Source organism: Perca flavescens, chromosome 9, assembly GCF_004354835.1.
Source record: "Perca flavescens isolate YP-PL-M2 chromosome 9, PFLA_1.0, whole genome shotgun sequence".
In the NCBI taxonomy this organism is placed as follows: Eukaryota; Metazoa; Chordata; class Actinopteri; order Perciformes; family Percidae; genus Perca; species Perca flavescens.
Window position 1 is genome coordinate 20,153,706 of NC_041339.1, and position 25,478 is coordinate 20,179,183.

A 25,478-nucleotide genomic window follows, 5' to 3' on the forward strand; every position below is an offset into this window, starting at 1 on the left:
TATGGGAATACCCACAGAACAGACTTGATGGGTGAAATGTTGCTTTTAAATGCCGATCGGAAATCGTAGGTTTCTCTGGCTTTTAATTTTAATTATGCTTAACCGATTTTCTTTCCTTCTTATGTAGCCTCTATATGTGTGTATATCATGTGTATGTATATCCTATACATATATATACATGTGTGTGTGTATATGTGTATACATATATATTTTTTTCTTCTGATTATTTGACTTCAAGGGTTTCAATTTGTGTCTCAACTTGTTTCAACATGAATCATATTGTATTTCCACTATATCTATGTACAGTATACTGTATATGTGTGTGTTTTATGCTTGTATACATACTGTATGTTTTTGTCATTGTGAAGCACTTTGGTTTGCTTTAAAGGGCTATATAACTGAAAATGAAATGGAATAGTTTCTCAGAGATCACATTTATTTGATTTTATTATGTAAAAGTAGTTTGTTATATACATGCGAGTCATATTTAGCAATTATTTACTTAGAGATAGACATTATCACTTTGACCAATGACCAATGATCACTCTGTGCCTAAAATCTGTCCCTCACAATTATTATTATTATTATTATTATTATTATTATTATTGTTGTTGTTGTTGGTGTTGCCATGGTGAGCCAAAGGTCCTTAATCTTCATAAGGCAACACCTATGGGTTTGTTGACAAGGAAATATTTCTAAAAGGTATGCTACACTTAGGATACATTAATCTAGGTTTTTTTTCTATCCACATGCTATTCAGTCAAATATGATGCTTAGTGATGAGACAAATGGTTCATACCATTAGAAAATGTTTAGCGACACATTTTATTGAGATCTGAGACATTAAGACCATAGGTAGCCTATAGGTGTAAAAGGTGCATATCTTGTAGCATTATTAGAGTGTTACTATTACACGTAGAGGCACAAAATGCGTGAGAGCCCCGACTGTCACAATATTTCTCATGCTGTTTGGTCATGTCATCCATTATGTTAATTCATTATAAATGTTTTCACACATGCCATGAGTGAGATGGTGAACGCAGCAAAAGCGATATCTTTTAACTTGTTCAGCATCAAAACACCACCACTAATAAAGTTATGGACTTCGTTCATGAGTATTAATATAACAATAAAAACCGCAGTATCTGCCATAATGGAAATATCCAGCCAATTCTAACAGTTAATAATTCGGATCACAAAATGAAGTGATGAAATGTATTAATTTTGCAAGCGTGAATCAAGGTATCTGTATTTCCTATGAGTTTTGAATGCAGCATTTTTGACAGAACAGTTATACACAACTTTACAGACATAAAAAGTGATGTTATCCTTCAAAGTCAAGTGTTTTTGGAAGAAACATGCAGGCTTTTGACCACACGCAGTTCTGTGGTCGGATTTGAAGACATAAAAACCCTGTTAAGTGAATCCTTGTGATGAGAGGCATTAACAGTCACTGGAACTTTTCAATAATATACGTTATATATATGTTTTAGTTGACATAGCCTATATGTTGGTTAAATGAATAAATGTGAGCTGATCTCATCTTGTGAACAAAGGTTAAATGAATAGATAACTGCTAGTTATGTATTTATAATACAAATGAAAAACAAAAGCTATACGTCTTACCTTTTGAGCATTAATTGTGATTTAAGTTGCATCTGCAAGGCTGCAGGTGATTGTGGCTCACAAGGCGCGACTACATGCACTATAACATGTAAAAAATAAATATTTTCACAAGTTACTTAAGTCAGAATTCAAATGTCAAATTGACAAATTGTTCCAGCACATCCATAAGAGGTGAGGCAGGCTACAGCATGGGCCCACTACTTGTAGCATTTTGCACTCCTTCGTTCTTCTAATGTTTTTGCTTTTATGTGAAACCATACAATTATTTGTATGGGAAAGTGCTAGGCCTATATATTGTGTATATAGTTTTTGTGTATATAGTTATACCCACCAACTCAATTTCAGGTCATGTTAGCAAACATTCCTTAGAAATTGCACTGATCTTCCTGGGGTGATCTTTTGTAGCTGATGTGAGCTCTGACTTCCAAGAACAACAGAATTATATACCTTGCAAGGATCAGGGGTGTTACATCAGAATACCACAGTTTTAACAAAGACATACACCTGAGGGACATTGTGTGGTTAACTCTTTGTTTCAAAAGCCAGTTGTTCAGAAGTGCCTGTTAGCCAACTTTAGGACTTCATTGTCTTTGAGGTGTTGAAATAAAGCACTAGGCTATATAATGAAATGGTTGAATAAGTCTGAAAAATAAACATCTAAACAAACTATTCAAACAAGTGAAAGTACTATAATCTAAGGGAATGCCTTTGATTGCAAAACATAGTCAAAGAGTATGGGTGTAGGACTGGGGGAAAGGGAAAATGGGACTCAGTAGCCTATATAGGGCCCTCATGTGAGGCCCACAAAGATACTATAGAGTGAATAGCCTATAGGTGCGTGAGGGGCCATAGAGAATACCTTTATAGACCTACAGGGTCGAGAATGTTGTGCTATGCTCCTGCAAAGAACCAATCACAAAGTTGAAACAAATGTCATGGTGGGAAAATAAATTTTAAAAAAAAATTAAGTAAAGAAAAATCTAAACTAATGCTCTGAACTGGTTTAAAACCTTACTTCTCAGTTGACTGCATGTGAACAACAGAATTATTTGCAAGTCACGTCAAAAAAGGATATTTGGAAAATATAGGTAACGTTAATTCACTTAATATGAGTAGGAAAGCAAAAGTCTTTGACACCGTTTGATGAATATTTCCACATTATTTCATCGTTTTATACACATCGTTTTGCACATTAAGGACCTCGAGCGGGACGCTTGATTTTAAGCACCATGGTCAGCGACACAGTTGCTAGGTAGCTTCCTTTGTTTGTATCAGGTTTGTATCAGCGAGTTGTGGAGGAAGAGCTGCACCGAAACTTTAATTAAATAATGACCTAAAACGTGTACGAAATATACCTCGCAGCTTTGATACGACTTTTATTGTCACTCACAACTAGTTAAGAGTTAAAAAAAAAAGTAATGTGCCGAATGAACATGTACGCCCTACAGTACACCAGACGTCACGTTGGTGCCAGAATGTAAACTTCAGCACTTCATTCAGGTTCCCCCCTCTCACAGAGCGAATGGTTCAGCCCATGGACTCGCTCCAGCACTCATTGCATACAAGAAGAGGACTACAAAATACAGATTTTTTGTGTCTGTCAACCATCGTCAGTTCTCAGTAGTAACGCAGTTACACAACATAAACACTGTTATATTCTTTAAATACTCTCGGGTCTGGACTGTTTCTTTAAAGAGACCCCAGCGTCTCACTTAACGGCGGCTTTGTCAGTCGGATGAGACCAGCAAAAGAGCTGCACTGACAGTGCCTGGAATAAATAAGGTAACGTTAACGTGCTAGTGCGCTTTCGCCTCTCCATCCCTTCCAAGGTAACGTTAGTGCGGCTAAGCTAACTGTGGAGTAGCTCAGGATCATTATGTTTCCTTTGAATTGTTATACAGCATCTCATTCAGGAATTTGGTATTTCATTTTGAAGCCACATTAAATGAAAAGGCCCTCATTCACAGGGCAGTTAAACATTAACGCTGCTGTAACGCCACATTTCATGGTAGCAAGTTAACTGGATAGCCACATTGCCAGATTGTTTCCTTGTATGAGATCCTTCCACCTGACCTATACAAGTGGCTAGCCACCTAACGTTAGCTACCGCTTGCTAGCAATAGCAATACAACACCTGCTTAGGCTTTGTGACATTTAATTTGTGAGCGTCACCATTTTCCTGAAATAACCTATTATCCATGTAATACATGCGAGGTTTAAGAAATCCATCTTGCGCTAATCCTGAAATACAGTCAAGATCTGTTAAAGGGGATGGCCTACTAACGTTATCCTTTCAGTGATCTGGAAGATACCATATTGACTGCTATGCTGTGACAAGCATAGGTCCCTTCGCTGCTCTTAGTAGCATAGCTTCTTAGGCTTCTCAGGCTAGCTTTGCATGTACCCTAAAGAAATCTGTCCTGGTATGCAAGACTATTACTGACGTTTAGCTGAGGATGCTCAGAGCCTGGCTAAATACACAAGGGATGTGTTGTTAAAGAGACATTTTATGTATTCTTGTTTGTTTATATATAGTTCAGTGTGCTACTTAGAGACCACATGCTGAAAGATCACCCTGGAATGACCATTCCTAAAAGAGCAGATGGATTACATAATAATAACAACAGCATAACATATGAGTTCTGGATGGATATCCTGCCTTCTGGACTCATTCCAGAGATAAGGCTCATAAGAAGGATATTATGATATGTATAATCTTTTATTTTCATGCAGGCTACAGTTGGCATCCTGAAGTTTTTGGATTAATATTTAAGGATATCCATTGCAGCATTGTACCTACAATATCTAAGCAATTAGGTGTGGTTGCTATCTGATACAGGTTTACATTTTTACTGTAAATTACACGCAATATGCAGTTCACATATTGTTTGTGTCAGCAGCCTTTTTTCGAACCGTAGACTGACATTTTATCTGGCAATAATCAGACAGAATTAGGTCTGAATTTATAGCAATGTTTACAGTGTACAATGTAACAGTTAAACCTGTATTCATATGTGGTGATGATACACCTGCATACATGTAAAGCTTAATTTTTTACAATGCTGCAGTGCTTTTGAACAAACAGGCTATGTGCACATTGTTGCAACCATAAGTTATTTGCTCCACTTTGTCTTACAGAAAATAAGGTCAGGCAAGATTGCAGTTTATAAAGGTTTAATAGCATTTTCGAAGTCACTGTCTGAATTTTACATTTAACCATTTTGCCTCCATTCTCTCTGATGAAGTTAGGCTTAGCATTCAGCTGTTAGTTGGTGTATTTCAGTACCCCGTGGGCTGACGGCTCCCACACTTGTTCATACTCATATCTGGAAGAAGGCACGAAGCCAGAGTTGGGTCACTGGTTCCAGCTAAGTTTAGATCCACTGGCAATTCTAAACCAACTACTTTCATGTGAGAGTAGTCCACAAACTCAGCTATCATTTTTCATGGGAGGACAATGTGGTGGCAGCGACCAAATGGATGATAGAAATAGTTTTTACGGAAGGGATCTTGCAAGCATACTGTATTTTTTAGACTTTGAAAAATAATTTATACTATTTACTGTATATGACAACAGGAACATTTTGTACTTGAAAATTATTTGCTTTTCAGTCAATGATGTCTAATGTCTCCATTCTTAGCCCTTCTGAATGGTTCTACATACCCCAAGGTCCTTGCACTGCTGTAATGACAAGACTGGGGCAGCATACTGCATGTAGAGAAAGAACTTGTGTCTGCAAATTCTGCTGACACAAGGCTAAGTGGTGCTTCCCCAAGCAGCTCTATTGATTTTGTATTTGACGACTGCTTACAAGCTGCAGCTTCATGTAAGGCAAGGAGAACATAAAACAAACCCTCCAGGGAAATACCACTGGTTGTTCAAGGGACTTGTGTAATAGGTGTGACATTGCTTGTCATGAATAAACAGTCTACTGCTTTAGTTCAGCTTTTCCTTTGGTACACTTTTTGTGAAGCTATCTGTGCTGTCCTTTTGAATTTGCTTTTGATATAAAAGGGAGTACCATATTTTTCTTTGAAGTACTATTGCCTTATGATAGAGGGATAATATCAGCGTGAAGATGAATTTATTGGTAGAGTTTTTAAAGATTTTTTTTTTTACTGGCATTTCAGGCCTTTATTAGATAGGGCAGCTTTTAGACATGAAAGGGGAGAGAGGAAAAACGACATGCAGCAAAGGGCTGCAGGTCGGAATTGAACCTACGACCTCTGCATCAAGGACTAAGCTTCTGTATAGGTGCATGTTCTAATAGGTGAGCTAACCAGGCATGCGATTGGTAGTTTTCAACTAAAATTACTTTACTTCCTGATATTGTTTCAGTAAATGTTTGTGATGATACATATATATATATATATATATATATATATATATATATATATATATATATATATATATATATATATATATATATATATATATATATATATATATATATATATATATATATATATATATATATATATATATATATATATATATATATATATACATATATATATATATATATATATATATATATATATATATACACACACACAAATTCTCTGAAAGACAGACATGCTTTTGTCATGCATTTAGGGCCCGTGAGACAGAGTGATGCAGATGAGCAGCATGAAGAGCTGACTCTCTACAATGAAGCCTTTCTGTGTTGTGTGTGGCAAAGGGGAAGTGCATGAGCTCATCACAGGAGTCCTGCCTGTTCAGCTCTGCTCTGCTGTGGTGGCCCTTTGGCTCACTCTCTTGGAGAAAAAGTGTCATTGCGTCAGAGGATTAACAGCAGATACTCAGTGGAAGGGGTTTAGTGAAGATTTAATGCTTCACTGAAGGATTAATTGTGATGATGCTAGCAGCAGTAAAATGTATTGGCAAGTAATTCTTTCCAAGTCCGAACACATTTTGTGGATGTTGTCATGTATTCCCCACAATCTTACGAAAAATAACCAGAACGTTAATAGAAACTTCAAAAACAAGGAAACAAGATACCATCAGCTCACAGATGCTTTAACATAATACATATGAGGATTGTGTGTAAAATTAAGTTTATCCAACATTATTTCACAAATGTAACGAGAAAAAGGAATGAGATATGGGAAATGAGAGAATGGAGTGACATAAATAGATGATAGAGATAAAACATGAATATATGTATATAGCCTATATATATATAGTATGAATATATATAGTCATGTGAAAAACATCCCATGCTAAAGTTTACTAAAAAGAGGAATAAAAAAAATCATCTTTTGGAAATTGATCTTAATGCCTTAATTAAAAAAATGAGGAAAAATCCAACCTTTAAGGACACCAATTTTGTTTGTGAATGAATAATGTATTGTAAATAAATAAATGTTCTTCCTTAAAATACAGGGGGCATAAGTAAGTACACCCTTATGTTAAATTCCCATAGAGGCAGGCAGATTTGTATTTTTAAAGGCCAGTTATTTCATGGATCCAGGATACTATGTATCCTGATAAAGTTCCCTTGGCCTTTGGAATTAAAATAGCCCCACATCATCACATACCCTTCACCATACCTAGAGATTGGCATGGGGTACTTTCCATAAAATCATCTCTCAATGCAAATCAAACCAGCTATTAGGCTAACTGAAATAAAACCATGCCAATCTCTAGGTATGGTGAAGGGTATGTGATGATGTGGGGAACATAGGGGTGTACTTACTTATGCCCCCTGTATTTTAAGGAAGAACATTTATTTATTTACGATACACTATTCATTCACAAACAAAATTGATGTCCTTAAAGGTTGGATTTTTCCTAATTTTTTTAATTAAGGCATTAAGATCAATTTCCGAAAGATGATTTTTGTATTCCTCTTTTTAGTCAACTTTAGCATGGGTGTCCTAATTTTTTCACATGACTGTATATATGGCATGTGACTACGGTCACTGAGGTCAATTCAAACGTGATGTCACATCAACCTCAACTGTGACCTTATATGGTAGTCAGGCAAACAAGCCTAGATAGAACTAATGTTAACATTTTACTCTAAAAGGCTCAAGGAAAGAAATTTAATCACATTATCAGAGAAGATATTTGAAAACTGAATTTCTATTTGCGAATGTGCTCCTCTTTCAGCTTTTGTTGGTAGCTTAATTTAAACGTTTTAAGTCCAAGCTTAATGCAAAACAATTAGCACTATGAATCTTAAGATCTGAAACAATGAGGTTAACACCATTATTAATTCATAATATTACAGAAATATTAAAACTTATGTTCAATTTAGAATGTCTACTGTAGCTGATATTCAATGTTGATAAAATTGTTTCTTAAATTATGAAGATTCATTATTCTGCAATAATATGGAGAATAATTAGGATTAACATCAGAGAGCTTGTCTAGGGATTGTGCGTATTTTTCAGATTCTAGATTTCAGAGATTACTTTGCATTAAGAATATGCCTGTGTGGTGGCCGGGTTAGCTCAGTTGGTAGAGCGTGGGCGCATGTGCGCCCACATTTGCAGAGGTTTACTCCTCGACGCAGCGGCCACGAGTTTGGCTCCGACCTGCAGCCATTTGCTGCATGTCATTCCCCCTCTTTCTCCCCTTTCATGTCTTCATCTGTCCTGTGGAATTAAAGGCCTAAAATGCCCCAAAACTAAATAAAAAAAATAAGAATATGCCTGTGTGTTCTAGTGGGATGTGTGCATTTGCTGGTGTTTAGTTGCATACTATGTGCCTGTCAGCCCCCCCCCCCCGTTCCTGAGGGATTACATGACACCAAGGTCCAGTGCTCCTATAGAGACAGTGTTCCCTGCCTACTGTACAGAGAGCCAGTATGCCTCTGGGAGGTGGGGGCAGGTTGTCAAAAGCACAAGCACAGCTTGCCTTACTTTATCACCCTGACTCTATGTTGTGTGTCTCTCCCCTCTGTGCTGATCTTATTCCAGTCTCTGTCCTCTCCAGAATCAATGTCTTGCGCTTACCGCAGGCAGACCAAGAGGCTGACAGCAAAGACCACTGAGTTATTGAGTAATGTGATTGGATTGTTTCCCCCATTCTAATATGTCCAGAGGATGCTGAATCGATAGGGTTACTTTTCAAGTCAGCGCAAGTGCATATCTTCTGTTGTGCATATGTGTATGTGTAGGTGTACAGGTGTATCTGTGCACACACAGATACACCTGTACACCTACAGGTGTATCTCTGTGTGCATGGATGGTAAACACTGGTAGATAGGAAATGGGCTTTTCAGTATATTTTCACCACTAGAGGTTGCTGTTGATCTCTGTATGAAATGCAGACGAGGCACCAAAAGCCAGTGTACTGTAGATGTGGCATAACTGGTATATATTACCTATGATTTATAGTTTATGTAGTGTTACTGTGCTTCATGGACTGATACCTTACATCTTTTTAGTCAAATGTTTGATAGCGGCTATTTCACCTATGCAAAATTATAACATCTTGATTAGAACCTGTGATTTTATTTTCAACCATAGGCAGAGGCTGAGGAGGAAACTGCCTTGTATGCATTGATGCAGAGTTGTTAATCATCTCAAGACATTATCTTGCAGTTCCTATCCGACCCCTCAATTCATTAGAATTAGAATAATTGTCGACTCAAACTTGAGCAGCTACATGCACTATATATTTGACTTGCGAGGATCATGAGCAGCTGGATTTGTCCAAGCATGCTGTAAATGTATGGCTTGCCAGTCCATCACTGGACCAAGTTAAACAGATTCATACCCTACAGGCAGTTTGGAGTCTGCAGTCCACCTGAATGCTGCTTTGTCTTTGAAAATGTGAGGAATCTAAAGCACTTGGACATGAGAACACACAGTGACATAAGGAGAACATGCAAACCCCACACAAAGAAGACTGCATGTTCTCCTTATGTCACACTATGTAAGACTCAAACATAGTCCTTTCTTGCGGTGAGGCAACAGCACTAACCACTGAGTCACTATGCTGCCCCCGCCAGCAAAAAATTAAATGTGATAGGGCATCTCAGCAATGGTTGATTACCCCCAAAAGTGGTTTGAAGACACACTCTCAGACCACAGCCAAACAATAACAGAATTTGGCTGATAACTGGTGTTAATTTCCCACACCACTTCATAGCCTGAAGCATCCTTTTAACAAACCAGTGTAAAGATGCCATCTGTTTGAATGAAGTGACCTCTCAGCCGTACAATGAAACCCAGCTGGCACAAGCATCAGGCACAATGAGATTCTGCAAACCCTATACCTGACAATCACATTAATACTGTATTTCACAATGATTCCACGGAATACCAATTAGTCCAGCTGACGTCACACAGATTTAGATTATTTTGTTAGTAGTATTGCAGTGTCAGAGCTGTACAGAGCTCTCACTGAAATGTTACGCTCGGTGTCAGATTGACTGATGTAGCCTGTGATAAGCCTGTGATAGGCCCGTGTGCCGCTGTTGCTGCTGCGTTACATCAAAAGCATGTTGAATGCACTCCAGTCCAATGAGAACATACACACGGATCCAGTGTGCACTGTAGTCACCCTCTGAGCAGTCAGCCTACAACTACTGTAAAATAAATTTTTTCTTCTCTTCTACAGGCATTCCTATCCATCCCTCTGTCCACCCCTACCTCCCTCTCTCCTCTTGTGGCTGTAAATAAGCTGGGGCTGTGTAGACCCTTGAGAGGCCCTCCCCCTCCCACTCTTCCCCACCACTGTGCCCCCCCTTCTAACTCCCCTGCCCACTCAGACTCTGCTGCTGCTGTTTATGTTGCTGAAAGGCGCCAGGGAGATGCTCAGATGATCCATTGGGCCATCCTGAACCACATCGTCCATACAGCCCAAGGCAGGGAAGACTAACTACTGCGAGTGTGAGAGAGCCCTTCGAGGGTGCTGTGAGTACCCTGTGAGGCCCGCCCTCCCGCCAAGCCTGGCAGAAAGCTTGGCTTGCCCCTTCACTTCTCCAGCCCCTGAGATGCCCTCCCCTCCCAATGAAGGAGGTGAGTAAGAGAGGTCCAACTCTCTCAGGACTGATAGGGGTATTCTGTTAGATGGTTAGTTGGCTTGCATATTCTTTACAGGTACCTGCCTGCCATAATCCGTACTATTCTGAAGCACACACACACACACACACACACACACACACACACACACACACACACACACACACACACACACACACACACACACACACACACACACACACATTATGAAGGATCATGAGGCATGCAGCTATAGCAAACTAGATGCCTAATTCAGTTACACCCTAGCCCCATAAACAGGCCCCACTAAATTCCCTGCAGATGTGAGTAAAAATATATTCCAAAACTCCAGCAACTCCTGCTTCCCCCCCAGCCTGGAGCACAAACTGTGACTGTATCTAGTGTTGTTGTACAGTATGCTGTCTCTTCCTCCAGAGGATCAAGGAGCGTCCCCCGTGAACAGGCCATCTGTGGGCTCGTACCGCAGCAGCGGGAAGAGAAAAGTGCGCACCAAAAAGAAGAAAGGCACTATCACCGCCAATGTCACTGCCACCAAATATGAGATTGGTACGGTAACCTATTTCAAATGATATTAATGCTTTTAAAACCACAACAAACAATACAATACATCATAATGTTCAATGAAGATTTTAGAATAAAAACAGGTTTTAAAAAGAAGGTAAAACAGACATATACACTACAGAAATGTCAGTCTACAAAGATATATTTTGATCACAGAGTTTGTCTTAATGACGAAGCTAGTGTAGGATGAAAAGAGGCTTTCTTTGAGATGGGTGATGAAAGCCTTTCATTGATGTACATTATACTAGTGTTGATGTTTTTTTGTCAGAAAACAAAACGAGTTGCCTGAAATGTCTTAGCAGTTGTTTTTGTGGTTGTAGCTGCAGTTGTAGGATTAGTATAACTTTAGTTATTCTTTTTTCAGGTTATTACTTACATAGACATGTTGAATATGCTATTAATATTGATGAACACACAGTAAATTATTATATTTACTGGTAAGCTAATTTTATGTCAGATCTAGCTACATTGTGTATACTAAGCCTTTACTACATAGCCTCAGGTTTCAAGCATCTGAATTTATATTTATATTTTTCTTATCTAAATTGTTGGGAGCAAAACCAACATTTGGTTGGTCCTGCAGACAGGATTAATGTACTGTGACACAGTGAACTGTATATTAACTTTGGAAACAGCCCTCAGTATGGCTCAGTCAGTCCCTCAAAACAGCTAAATTAAATCACCATGTTTTTGAATGTCTCAACAATAAAACAATACACTGCAGATTTTACTCCCAACAATAAAATCTAATTTGCTGTGGTGGGAATGTTTGAAGGAGGCCGTTGTTATTTAATGTCTTAAATTAAACCTAATAGAGTTGCAGCAACAGTTCACACAGACACAGCTCAGTCTTACATACATACATAAATCTTTATTGAGGTAATTTAACTTGGCAGTACGTTTTTTTTTGAGTACGTTTTTTTTTTTTGAGAAGGGCAAACAGAAGCATAGTAAGCACTCCTCACATGGTCAGTATATGCCAGTGTGGCAGCACAGCTCTCAGGGGTGAACTACAACCAATGAAACTAAGGAGTCAGCAGCAGCAAGTAGAAGTTGGGGGCTGCCTGGATCCTGTAGGTAGATGAGAGTCTAGCTGTGAGTCAGTTTGCTTGCTGTGACGAGACCCTCACAGTGGCCATTCTGAGAGTAGTGCAGGGCTATTTTGAAGGAAAATTAACACTAAGGGCCAGATGGATGGCTCATTTTTGCTGTTACCTGTCTTTTTTGTTTTAGAATTGATAGTATTACAGGTAAAGGTTAAAGGTCAGGGAATATGGTGTTGGAAATTTGCTTTACACCCACTGAGAAGGGAATGTACACTCTGGCCCTTAGGATGCCTGTTTCGTGAGATGTGTAAGAAAGGATTGATTATAGTTTTGTACTCAAAGGCCCTGCTGGTAACTGTAAGCATAGGCCTGCTGTGATGTAAACCCTCCCTGTTCCAGTTAGCTAAACACTGTTAGCCTCTACCAGCGTTAACAGATGGATGAAGTTACATCAAAAACACCTTTTTCCCATTCATGTGCCATCATGCAACATTAGGCAAGCCTTCTCCAGGTTTGTGAAGGCTTTCAAGAAATTAATTAATACCTTGTTTCGTTAGGGCATATGAATTTTTCATTACTAACTGAATAATGAATAGTTGTCGGATTAATGTCCAAATGGGCTTGCCACCTATCTCTCATACTGTGGGGTTTCCATTGGGACTTAAATGCATTACAGACAATTAATTTATCTTTTTGAAGAGAGGTATTACGATTGGCTGCTCTGCAACCATTCCATGAATGGCAAATATTGCTGTGAGCTTTTTTGATATATCGTCTCCCAGGCTCATTTTCTCTTAATGTATGCAAAAACAGAAATGAAGCCCAGCATGTTTGAGTGAAATATTGATCGATAAAGTAAAAAAAATATTTCATTTGTGGGTCCAAGTCACATCTTGCTCTCATTTTGCATCTATAATAGTAAGTTACTTTGTGATCATGAAAATGTATTTAAACGACTGCATAGTTAATTTTAATAATGGGAATACAATCTAATGTGAGTTTTTTTTCTCCCAGTTCGTATAGTCATCAAAGAGGTGGACTACATCAAGACCCGGGAAGATGACGAGACCGCCAACCTCATTTGGAATGACTCGGCCGTGCAGCACGAGAAAATCGCTGAGCTCAGGAATTATCAGGTACACTGCATCGCTACCATGTCAATTCAGCACACCTTGTTCAGAGGCCCCATAGCCTAGAGGTTAGACAAGAGAGCTTAAGAATAAGGTTGTCAGATCCAATGCTGCTCTGAACAGGAAAAAAAGGGATCTTAACCTTTACAATATGCTCCAATAAAGCTGCTCAGTGGCTAGCAGCCAAAGACCATGATACTGATCAGCTCCCAGTGGATGTACAGTATGTAACTTTGCAAGGGAAAAGTCTCGAGCAGTAGTTCTGAAAAAGATCATATGTGTTCAGCTGACTTTAAAGGTAAACCAAATGTTAGAAACAAAATAACCTGCCTCTAATGTGTGTATCACTCGTAAGGTGAGGGAGGATTTTCCCTATGGATTCTTGAGATGCCTCTGAAATGAAAGAAGAAATGGATAAAAAGGATGAAACTAAACTATGACAGAAACTGTAACCCTCCCATGCTTAGAGAATTGTATCTAAATTATTTTCATACAAAGAAAACCAAATCCCTTCCTTTAAAAAACTCTTTTAGTTAGAGTTAGATAAACATGAAATGATTTTCTGCCGATTCTTTGAACTTATTACAGCACAAAGCATTCCTAGGTATGTTTTTGAAACTCTACAAACCACTAAACCAGTGGGACTCAAGGCCTTCTTCCAAGCCTATAAATATGCAAATAATTTGCAATAAATTGTGAAGAAATCTGACCTGAAGCCTATTCATTTGGCAAGTCATAAAATCTTCACCAAATAACTGACCTGAGTTTCAGTTTTTCTGCCATGAAAAAGAGGTGTGTAAAAAAAAAATATAAGGAAAAAAGAGATTAGAGCAGATGGAAAGGGGATGGTATACAGAGACATTTGGGACAGATGGAGCAGGGAAAAAAGATTAGGTTTAAAGTAGTAATAGTAAATGTCAGAATGAAATAAAATATAATAGAAAGAAATGAAAAAAGTGAAGATGGAAGGAAGACCCTGAACGTGCCCCTCTGCTTTCACTCAGACCCTGGGAGGTAAAAGGGAGACAGCAAATAGGAAAGAGGAGTGGACAGAGTGAGAGGGAACAACAGAGACAGATAAGAAGATTGACAGGTAGACTGACAAGTTGTGAGCAACAGGGGGTGGAGAGCAGGTTTCAGATCTCCCCGGTGATGTTGACAAGACGGGCCTAAACAATAAGGGTTGCTTTGAGTTTTGTGTACTAGTCTGAAAGTGATCTTACCTCTGTTTGACCTCCCTGTCCTGCTGACTGTACTTACTGCTCCCCCTCAGCTACGAACGTTAGCCATCCATCTTCCTGAGTGCTTATTTGATTAGACTGGGCACTAATGATCGATTAAATCACAGGCTAAAAAGAGTATGGCTTGTTAGGACAGGGGCAGCAAGAGTTCAGCTAAGTAGATTGAATATTACAAATACTGTAACAGTTTAACATGTAGCAATGTGGCTAATGTTTTCACATAGAACTGGTGATTTGCTGCCAATTGTTTTCACTTGCTCTATCGCACTGCTATGGTGTTTCATGAGATAATTTCTCAGTAGAAAAGTAGAAGTCCCTCAACAATTGGTTTTGATTTCCCATCACAAGCTACGTCGTCTCGCAGCATTGGCATAATTGTGCAATCTCTTCCGAATCCCTAATTACGTCTGTCTCGTTTGGATAATAATCACGGGATCCTTTTTCACTCTGCGTTCTTGTTTTTTTTCCCTCTGCTTTTGCTCTCTCCCTCTTTTAATTCTTTCCTTTTTCCGTTTAGAGATGTACTGTGAGAGTTTGCTGTCAAGTTTCAGTTCATACGAGCCTAATTAACGCCCCTGTTCAGGCTCATTTGGTCAAAGAATACAGAAAACCCAGAGTTTTTCCTTTACCCCCCACCCCCCTTTCGGCGCATTCAAAGCAATTCATTCAACTGTCACTGCAGGAGCTTGCGATGCAGAACCAATTACCTCGGCCCCTCGGAGTTGAGATTGATCGTTTTTTTTTTCTCGCCTCTTCCCTCCCCAACCTTTTAAAGTATAAAAAAAACCACGGTAAACTAAATAAGGGTTGAGAAAGGTCTCAGCGTCACCTTTTTGTTTTGAGTCCGTAATTGGGCATAAATGTCAGAACATTGTAAGCTCACTTCAGGTTGCTGCCTTTAATGTGCTCATTTTTATGAAGGGGTGGGGGTGGAATTGAGTGGCGTAATGGCCCTAACAACATTATTATGTCTTCCTGTCCCTCTGCAGAGAATTAACCATTTCCCTGGCATGGGCGAAATCTGCCGGAAGGACTGCCTAGCAAGAAACATGTCCAAGTAAGTTTTCAAATGAGAATAATTTGGTTCAAAAACAAGAGCATTTCAAAGCTCAGTGTTTAGCCAGCTGGCACTCTAAGATGTCACAACTGGGTACTTGTAGCACTCCAACATTACAAGCCAAGTAAGTGAAAGACACTGCTGTAAAATCACAACATTCATTTTTACTGATAGGAAAATGCTAAATGTAACTTTTAATTTTAAAAAGTACAAATACATGACTTTTCTAATAGTATAAAATGTGGCTTTACTGCCACGCACACACCCTTTCTTCGTTCTCCAGAATGATCAAGTGCCAGCCTCAAGAGTACAGCTTCATTCCCAAAACCTGGATCTTCCCAGCCGAATACACTCAGTTCCAGAACTATGTCAAGGAGCTCCGCAGGAAGCGCAAGCAGAAGACCTTTATCGTCAAACCCGCCAACGGAGCCATGGGTCACGGGTAGGTCAGAGGCTAGAAAGTGCCCCAATCTAACACACTGACTATACGACTGACAGGGGAAGCCAGTGCACGAAAGAGAAGGAGAAAGTGACAGAAGCAGAGGATAGAAAGCAAGATAGTGAGCGAGTGGAGGAGAAAAAACTTGCTCCAGAGCAAATAGAGGACAAACACAACAAAACAAGGCAATAAGAGGTTTGTGACCCTGACATGGGTGTCTATGGAAATAACATTACCTAGAGCCGAGACCAGATTGAGTATTTGAGCTGAGATGGTGTGGTGAATCTCATTGTTGGCCTCATTGTCCTCGATGGTCACACTCTACATAAATCAGGAGACACACACACACACGCACGCACGCACGCACGCACGCACACACACACACACACACACACACACACACACACACACACACACACACACACACACACACACACACACACACACACACACACACACACACACACACACACACACACACACACACACACACACACACACACACACAGTCCCTGGCAGTTACTGTAGTTCCTTCCCTGAAGGTCTCTGCATGTGATTATTAGATTCCTTTATGAGGTACCATCAGCAGAGACCAGTCAGACTAGAAAATGGACCAAGATGGCTGCTGCAGGGGAGTCTGTCTCACAATAGCATCTCTTTATCAAAAGATGAGCGGGCTGTGGTACCTGAATGCATATTTCATACTTGCAATCCCATGGGGTGAGAGCCTATCTCAGGTTGTGATGTTACACATTTCTATGGTATGATCCTGATTGTTGAAATTGTGAAGGATTTAGAAAATCAGTAAAGAGGCATGGTGACAAGGCCGCTTACATTGACCAGGTACACCTGAACACTCTAAATCAAATGTGAAATTTCAGCAATCAACACACGTTTGGTGAAGCTTCTGTCCACCTAAAGTCGCCTGATGTAAGCGGTACAACTGCTTTGCTCTAGCTGTGCCACTTTTGTTTCGTATGGGGTGAGCGTCAATAGCAACCAGGCGGTAGTGCTACCCTTGGCACTGCCCACCGCTCGAAAATTGCCACGAGTGTTACGCTCAAAGTTCATATTATTTAAACTTTAACTTTGTTGCCGCGGAACTTTCAAAGTTCAATCTATGAGATAACAGCTGTATGTGAGATAGCCAGAAGCGATGATATATACCTCTGAAGTGGCTGCACTATGCTCTGCGCCCTACCTCACGGTTTTACAGCTGATCATGTGTAGGCGGCTTAATGTGTGTAAATAGGGGTGAACAAAACTGAAAAAGTATCAACAACACTGAACATTAGGTGACTGTGGGGGTGGTGTTGATTTTTAAGCTCCTTTGCTTTGAGAAGTTGGTTTTGTTCATCTAGTATGTAAGCTCTCTGGCTTCTGGAGGGTTTCCAGGTACCACTGACTGGAAGATTTGGTGATGAATATTAGGAAGCTCTCTGGGGAAAGGGACATTTAGGCTTCTCTGCTCAGTCCTTTCCCATCACAAACCACTGGATGGATGCAACAGAAGTGGTCAACAACACAAGTATCCTAAATTGTCTCTACAATAAACCCAGTAACTGATTCTAATGTTCTATGTATGAGCCATAACCAACTAATTTGACACTCTAAACAGAATTCTACTATGATTTGACCTGCGCAGAGGTCAAGCCTGGATAGACTAAAATAAAGTGGAAATGCCAAGTGTTTTCAAGTTCAAAGATTCAAAGTGTGATGGGTTTTACAAATAATTCTGTTTGATAAAATAAAACATAAAGTAAAAGGCAGGCCAGACTGTGAATATTATGATTTGGCTAAAATACAGGGTCCTTTAAAAATAATTCGTTTTTGCTTTGCACATTGCATACAGCTCTCTTGAACTCTTCAGAATACGTTGAAACGGCTCAGATTGCGAAACATTTATCTAGTATTCTTTTTGACTTCTAATTCTTTGAAAATGTGATCCCTGAAGTGAATGTTTGAAGAAATACTTTGGAGTGTATTCATCACTGGCACCAATAGGTGGGGATATTGAAGTACAAATAGCTCTGGAGTGTGCTTCATCTCTCCCTCTAATTCTCTTTGAATTTGTCCTTTCTGGTATAATGTGAGCATTACTTATAACTCCATGCTGCACTAAGCCCTTATTTATTAAAGAATAAAAGGCAGCAAAGGCTGAATAATAGCAATACATTAAGAATATGAAAGATGATAAGTTTAGCTCGACCACTCAACGACGGGCGGCTCACAAGATTAGATTTTTCTCAATTTTTTTTGCATGGTGTGACGCGGCAGGAAATTAAGTTATATCTACCCCCTGTAATTTTTTTTTCCGTCGGCCAACTAAATTAAGTTATTGTTTGTGTCTGAAGCGCAGCTTATTATAAGGGAAACAAAATAAAAGCGCGTGCAAGGCTTAAAAAAGGCAGGATCCCCTCTGGTGCCAAATTAAATAGGCAGGGGAGAGTGGGCCGTGATTATCTGACACCCCAGCTCATCAATCATGTCGTCTTCTCCTCAGCTACTCCTCCTTGACTAACTCACACCGTTAACCCTGTCCTCATCATTCAACTTGCTGTCTGCCTGTTAGGCATCGTCGGTCAGCCTACCATCAACTTGTACCTGTTCTTTTCTGTTCAAGCACTGTGATAAGCAGGCCAATGAAGTGTTCGTCTATAATACTGCAGTATTTTAGTTGGCGGGAGCAAGTGGTTATGAGGAGTGATTGATAAACCTGACAGTACCAACAGCATTACACTAAGGCGGATATACAAGCTGGAAAGGTTTTATGAAACCTCTGAAGAGACGACTGCTGAACTAAGATCATAACCTGAAAGGCAATACCTGATCCCAGTCTAGGTTTACACAGGCTACGATGTAGGGTACGGCGTAGGGTACGGCTTAGGGTACGGCTTAGGGTACGGCGTAGGGTACGGCGTAGGGTACGGCGTCGGGTACGACTTAGGGTACGGCGTAGGGTACGGCGTCGGGTACGACTTAGGGTACGGCGTAGGGTACGGCATAGGGTACGGCATAGGGTACGGCATAGGGTACGGCGTAGGGTATGGCGTCGGGTATGGCGTCGGGTACGGCATAGGGTTCGTATCTACGCATACCTACGTACGTACCTACAGCGTAGATTCAACGCAGAACCATAAATCAAGCCTTAGAAGCTCATTAACAATGCTCCAGTGTTTTTGCTTCGTTAGAGTTAATCGAGCAGGTTAATTCTTTGGTTACATTACAACAACATAGGCCGCACTGTTCCCAGGTTACTGTATGTTCTTGCTGTGATTACAGAGCAGAACAATGTTTGCACTCTGGTGGCTTGGTGCCACAATATCTTAAATCCTCAAACTGTACTTTTTGAACAATCAGATCTTTACATCTTGGCCAAATATTGTGTTTGTGTGTATAGTGTGCCTGCTTGCATGTGTATGAAGGAGCCTTCCAGGCTGTGCATGTAACCAATTTAGGCCAAGTCGGCCTTAACTATAAGTCATGGTAATATAGGTCAGTCAGATGCTTGTACATAGTGGGAGATTGTTTAGGAACAACCCCTCACCCTCCCTCCACACATGCATACACCTACACACATACAGACAGAGATACAGTACACACTTTCACATTCACAAAGTTTAGAAAATATTGCCCCTCACCCTTGTGTGCACAGCCACATGGATACACACAAACTAACACAACTCATTCTAGAGTCCAGCTAGCAATGGCCTGCGTACTATAAGGCCTGAGTGCCAGTGACATGAGACCAAAGCAAAGGAATTAGAGTTGAGGTCGAAACAGAGCGCAATGTCTGCTCCTATTAACCTACACACAGCTAAAAGACCCTGCTACAGCATTTGATGCACTGTGCCATTCAGACATTGCAGAGTTTGGCTTCAGAAAATCACAATGTTCTCCAGATGCTCGCAGAGTATTTCTCAGACAAACCAGCATTTGTGTTGTACCAGTCTGTTTTTTGTACATTTATTTTTTTAACAGTTTTATTTAGATGACCAGGTAATAAGTAGCACAGGTTTTGGAACGTTCAATGCCCCTCAGAGCCAAACAGCTTGTCCTGCCCAAGCCAGACCTGAGGCATGCTGAGCGCACTCATTTACATATGTTTTCATTGAAGGTTCTGTAGCAGTGGAAGGTCACATGAATACCATTAGGGCACAATGGCTCTGACCCTTTCACTCCTAAAGGCTGAACGTCTTCAGTGTAAATGTAAAAGTCATTCCATGCTCAAGGACACATCTTCTCCCTCTGATTGCATCTGTTGCTCTTCATACTTGTACTTTTTATCAAGCGCTTTGAAAAAGAAAGGCAGGCCAAAGTTCATCTTATGATTTGAAGATTGAAAGTATCAAGGCAGATGTGGCACCCCAGTAATATGCCCCCAACTTTTCATGATGATTTAAAATGAAATATTGTGTTAAAGCCATACAATCTGTATACTATTTGGATACATGTTTTTTTTTTGCTCCAACAGATATATAAGACAGTGCCATTGTCATCAGTCATGTTCATGGTCCCTGCTATGCTGCCATCTATCATTTTTTTAATTATCTTTTTTGTCTTTACTATGCCATATTTTATTATGCTGCTGACGACACCCCAATTTCCCCCCCGAGGATTAATAAAGTTTCTGTCTATCCAGGATCTCGCTTATCCGTAACTGTGAGAAGCTGCCAGCCCAGGAACACTTTATCGTTCAGGAGTACCTGGACAAGCCCTTCCTGATGGAGGGCTACAAGTTTGACCTGCGCATCTACATCCTCGTCACTTCCTGTGACCCACTTCGCATTTTTCTCTACAATGACGGACTGGTCCGCATGGGCACAGAGAAGTACCATGCACCCAGTGAGGCCAATCTGGTGAGTCACAGACAATACTTCTACTAATAATAAAGATAATTTATGTGTTTAGGATTTTTCAAAGTAAAGATACAAAGTGCTTCACAAAGATGCGCATAGACTTGGAAATGCACAAATGTTCGTAGACACATACCTTATAACTTATACTAGTTATCTGTGTGCCATCTGTGCACGAGGCCAGTGTGACATACACACAACTGTTCATGGATTTTGATTAGAAAGTACATACAGTTACCTAGTGTGGGGCCAATCAGGCGAGTCAGAAATGCACTACAGAAAGATAGTAGAAGTAGATTCACAGAACAGCGTATTTGCCATGCACTGTGTCATGAATCGGAGCCGTGGGCTTGTGCAACTCAACAAAATCAAATTAGGCACACAAACACATGGGGACAGACGTTGGGAAACAGTGTAATCTCCTTAAGAGCACAAAAAAATGCATGTACTCATATACACAGTCAACAGTGCATGAATGCCAACTGACAACTGTAGGGCTGATATTGTTCACAAACACACACACACACACACACACACACACACACACACAGAGAATGGGCAGGCATACTGTATGCACACAGCTGAGCGTAAATGTCCACATGCCAGATGTCTCCTGTAATATCAGGCCGCTCATATTTGCTTTGAGGTTCTGCACCTGCTGAAGCACAGTCTGTTGCTGATGATGGGATGCGCACACACACAGGCATGCACACACACAGGCACACACACACTGGCACGCACACACAGACATGCACACATGGGTGCACGCACATACACACACACACACTCACACACACACACACACAAACACACGCAGAGGTTCATATCAAGCGTGATGCTTATCTACAATATGAACACACGCTCAGATAGGCATGCTGGACCCCTCCTGTGACACAAATGTGTATTGTCTTACCCAATCTTTGACACATGATGGAGTGAGTCATGCCATGGAGATGGATGTTCAATCCCACAGAGAGTGGATCCCAGACAGCCATCATGGGCTGGAACGGCCTCCGGTCACAGCGTTATTACCTTGTAGGCTAAGGACAAGGATCTATTGTCTTCAGCTTTGAGGGATAGTGTTTAGAGAGGAATACTACAAGGGTTACACAATGGCTCTTTATAATCAAGTATAAGAACAGATTTAGAATAGAGCAAATTCTCATATAGCACAGAGTACTGTTCTTTACTTTTTTTACGGCAACATTTCTTAGTCATTTAGTTGTTGCCAAGGGACACATTTGTGTTGTTTTTGCTTTTCCCTTTATTCTTGTCTACCCATATTACTTAGGAGAACGTGGGTATGTGCACTGTGGGGATAAAAGCATTAACACCCTTGAGGATGTTGTTTGCTGTGATGATTATCATCACTGACAAAGGTATAATTACACTAAAGAGCACTGGCACAGGTACCACAGCTATTAAAATACAATATACAGTGTATATCTCTATCTACTATTGCACTTGCTTCAGTTATTTGTAGCCATAAGTATTAAATTGTGGTTATCCTGGACAACTCTCTAAAGCTATGAATGCATCTGACTGGAAGCAGGAAGCAGGTAAAAAAGAGCTACATTTCTTCATCAGCTCAGTAAATAAAGGCAAATATGATCTGCTGTTGCTTTGACATTCGATTTTGTTTCAACGTTGTCAGAGCTTGAAGAAGACGTTTACTTGTTTTAGTACACCCCAGACCTTTGACCAGGGCTTTTTTGTTTAATCATTTAGATGATGGTATATTCAACCTCTAAAATCTGACCTATTTCTCTCAGATCTGTGTTTCCATGTAAGAGCAGTCCCATGTAGTTGATGCACTGCTAGCTTGTTAAATAAAGCTAGAAATCGTGAGCCAGAGACAGGTATGAACATGCTCATTGATGATGTTTAACACATAACCTCCCAACTGCCCTTTGTCTCCACAGAGCCAGCTCTACATGCATCTGACCAACTACTCAGTCAACAAACACAATGAGAACTTTGAGCGAGACGAGACAGTGGACAAAGGCAGTAAGAGGTCCATCAGTTGGTTCACCGAGTTCCTGCGCACCAACGACTACGATGTGGCCAAATTCTGGGGAGACGTCTCTGTACGTGGGTAGTCCACCCAAACAGACACAAACACAGAAACACAGTTACATGCAGACATATCGTGGCGGATGTGTGCTTCCACAAAGGATGTGCGGAATGATAACAACACACACCACAAATGCAAACGACACATGCGTGCATCCGTAAGTGTAATCTGCAAGCGTAGACTCATACTGTATATACAGATGCTCTTGCTACTAACCAACACGCCTCGCACAAAGAAGACAAGCTGACCCGCGAAAGGTTTGATATGATTTGTTATGACAGTAATTCTGTGTGCTTCAGAGCTTTGTTTAACTCCAGGAAGAGCTCAGTGAAAACATCATTCCAGGAGGGTGAGCTCTTCCTATCTGCCACTACTCTCAATTCATCCAAACACCTTTAACTCGTTCTCGGTTTTTCATCAAAGTCTTTTACCTCCTGTTCCTGATTCATTCGATTTTTTAACTTAAACCCATGCATCACATCATATTCCCCCTGTCTTTATGTTACTACTCTTTGAGTCACTCCTTTCTTTTCTTTAGCCCCTGTCCTGTTTATGTTCTTTTCTATTTCATTCTTGTTGACCTCGACTTTTTGTCCTGCTGTCCGATGTCATTTGGGTTGTATGGCCCCTCAGTGCTTGTTCTCATGATACAAGCATTCAACCTCAAAATCAAATTCCATTGGTTATTATACTCTCCGCAAGGCATTCTTTGGTTTCTTTTCATCAGCTTTCACTTTTCATGTTGAACAAAGTGACGTTTAAGACGGTTGTAAGTCTGTTGTCCTTTAAGTTCTTGTTTCAGGATAGTTTCCTTTTCTTTATTCTCCTCTCTTTTCCATCTTGTGTAATTTCTCTATGGGCTCCATTTTGTCAAGGCGTTTTAGTTCTATTTTTTTTTTCCCACTTCTCTTTACTTCAGTTCCTTTTCATCTCATCTTTCTTGTCTCTCAGTGGCATACCAGAGTGTCAGCGAGACCGTCCTACTCCTCTCTCACCATTTTTGTCTGAGGTCTTTCCTCAGAAGTTGCACTACTTTGGTGTTAGTGGTGTCCGTTCGCACTTGCACACTGTGTTTTGTTTCAACTCTATATTTATGCTCTCCGCTCACTCTCCTCTCTCCTTCTCTTTTCATCTCTCCTCTTACATTTTGTTCCCGTACAGACCAAGCAGGCTGCCCTGACTCTTCCCGCCAACGGTCACGGTCAGAGAGTCAGAGAGTTTGTTTGCCAAAAGATTGTCTGTGGGGGTTAAGAATATCGTGTATGTGTTTTTTTTCCCCCCATGTTTTACTGACATCTCTTTCATATTAAGGCAACATTGATGTGCAGTATGGGGCAGAGTGTCCATGGTTTGACCAACAAAGCCGCAGCTTTTGTATGTGGGTGTAATTTTGAGAGAGATGTCTGGCTATGGGCTAGCTATAGAGGTCATACCACTTTCTCTGTACCCAGCAGTCAGACTGGACAGAGAAAACTGCCGACCAGCAGCACTGCGTGCAGTTTGATTGGTGAAGGGAAGCGTAGTGCAGATGGTGTGTGTGTGTGCCTCAGAGTGGGCATGTAGTAGTCAGTACAATGCAATAGTGACACCTTGTCCACTCGCATGGTATCATTAGAGTGACATTAATCCATTTGATCTATTGATTTTTTTTTGGTGGACATTCAGAAACAATAAAGGTTGCACTTATTTATGCAACTTGGAAAAAAAAGTGTGATCATCTTTGTCCTACAGCTACAGGGCTTCAGAAAATAGTTTTTATGAAATGAAATGTTTTTTCTTGTGCATAAATGTATATTGACAGAACAATATCTCACTTTAGTGAATGACAATAACATTTAGCACATATTATTCCAACCAGTTGAAGCCTTTCAACCGTTTTTTTTTTTTTTTTTTTATCAGTTAGTTAGTTTGATGTACTTTTATTCGTACTAAAAGTATATAAATTCATGAACTTTGCTTAATCCTGCTCATTGTTTAAATATCAGCCATCCTGCTGTCTCTACTACACTGAGAGAGAAAGAGAAGTGTGCTATTAAAACAGAGATGAGATAAATTAATCAAACACGCATACATAAAGTAGCTAAAATAATATACAAATGTATGCAGGGAAAAATAAAAAGATTATAATATATAATAATTCAAAGAGGCTTATTAAAAAACATTTCAGCCCAAAGCTAACAAAACACAGGCACACATGCACAGTGCTAGGCAGTTGCCTGTGCTGCTGGGGGCTCAGGATAAGGAGGGAAGTAATGGGGGCAGGGACAAAGACACGCACGCACTCACACACACACACACACACACACACACACACACACACACACACACACACACACACACACCAGCCAGTACTGGGGACTTTGGGCATAAACAACAGTAGTGGGAGCAGGTGTTTGTGCTGGCCAGCCTGTGGGTCAGAAGGGTGGATGGATGGACAGATGGATAGAGGTGTGTGAGCGACAGACAGAT

General features: G+C 40.3%; 1 protein-coding gene across 3 annotated transcripts in view; it reads left to right on the top strand.

The window, feature by feature from the left end:
- The first annotated feature begins 3,208 nt into the window (after positions 1-3,208).
- ttll7 (tubulin tyrosine ligase-like family, member 7) overlaps positions 3,209-25,478 on the top strand; it is a 67,594-nt gene continuing 45,324 nt past the window's right edge. For 2 of the 3 annotated variants that reach the window (XM_028586944.1, XM_028586945.1), the window contains exons 1-8: positions 3,209-3,408; positions 10,202-10,602; positions 11,020-11,151; positions 13,227-13,348; positions 15,573-15,640; positions 15,924-16,082; positions 20,722-20,938; positions 22,858-23,022. In XM_028586944.1, the coding sequence (XP_028442745.1) occupies positions 10,578-10,602; positions 11,020-11,151; positions 13,227-13,348; positions 15,573-15,640; positions 15,924-16,082; positions 20,722-20,938; positions 22,858-23,022 (888 nt within the window). In that variant the 5' untranslated portion in view covers positions 3,209-3,408; positions 10,202-10,577. Of the gene's footprint in view, positions 3,409-10,201; positions 10,603-11,019; positions 11,152-13,226; positions 13,349-14,402; positions 14,436-15,572; positions 15,641-15,923; positions 16,083-20,721; positions 20,939-22,857; positions 23,023-25,478 lie in introns of those variants that run through there. The other variant, XM_028586946.1, reaches the window with a different exon arrangement.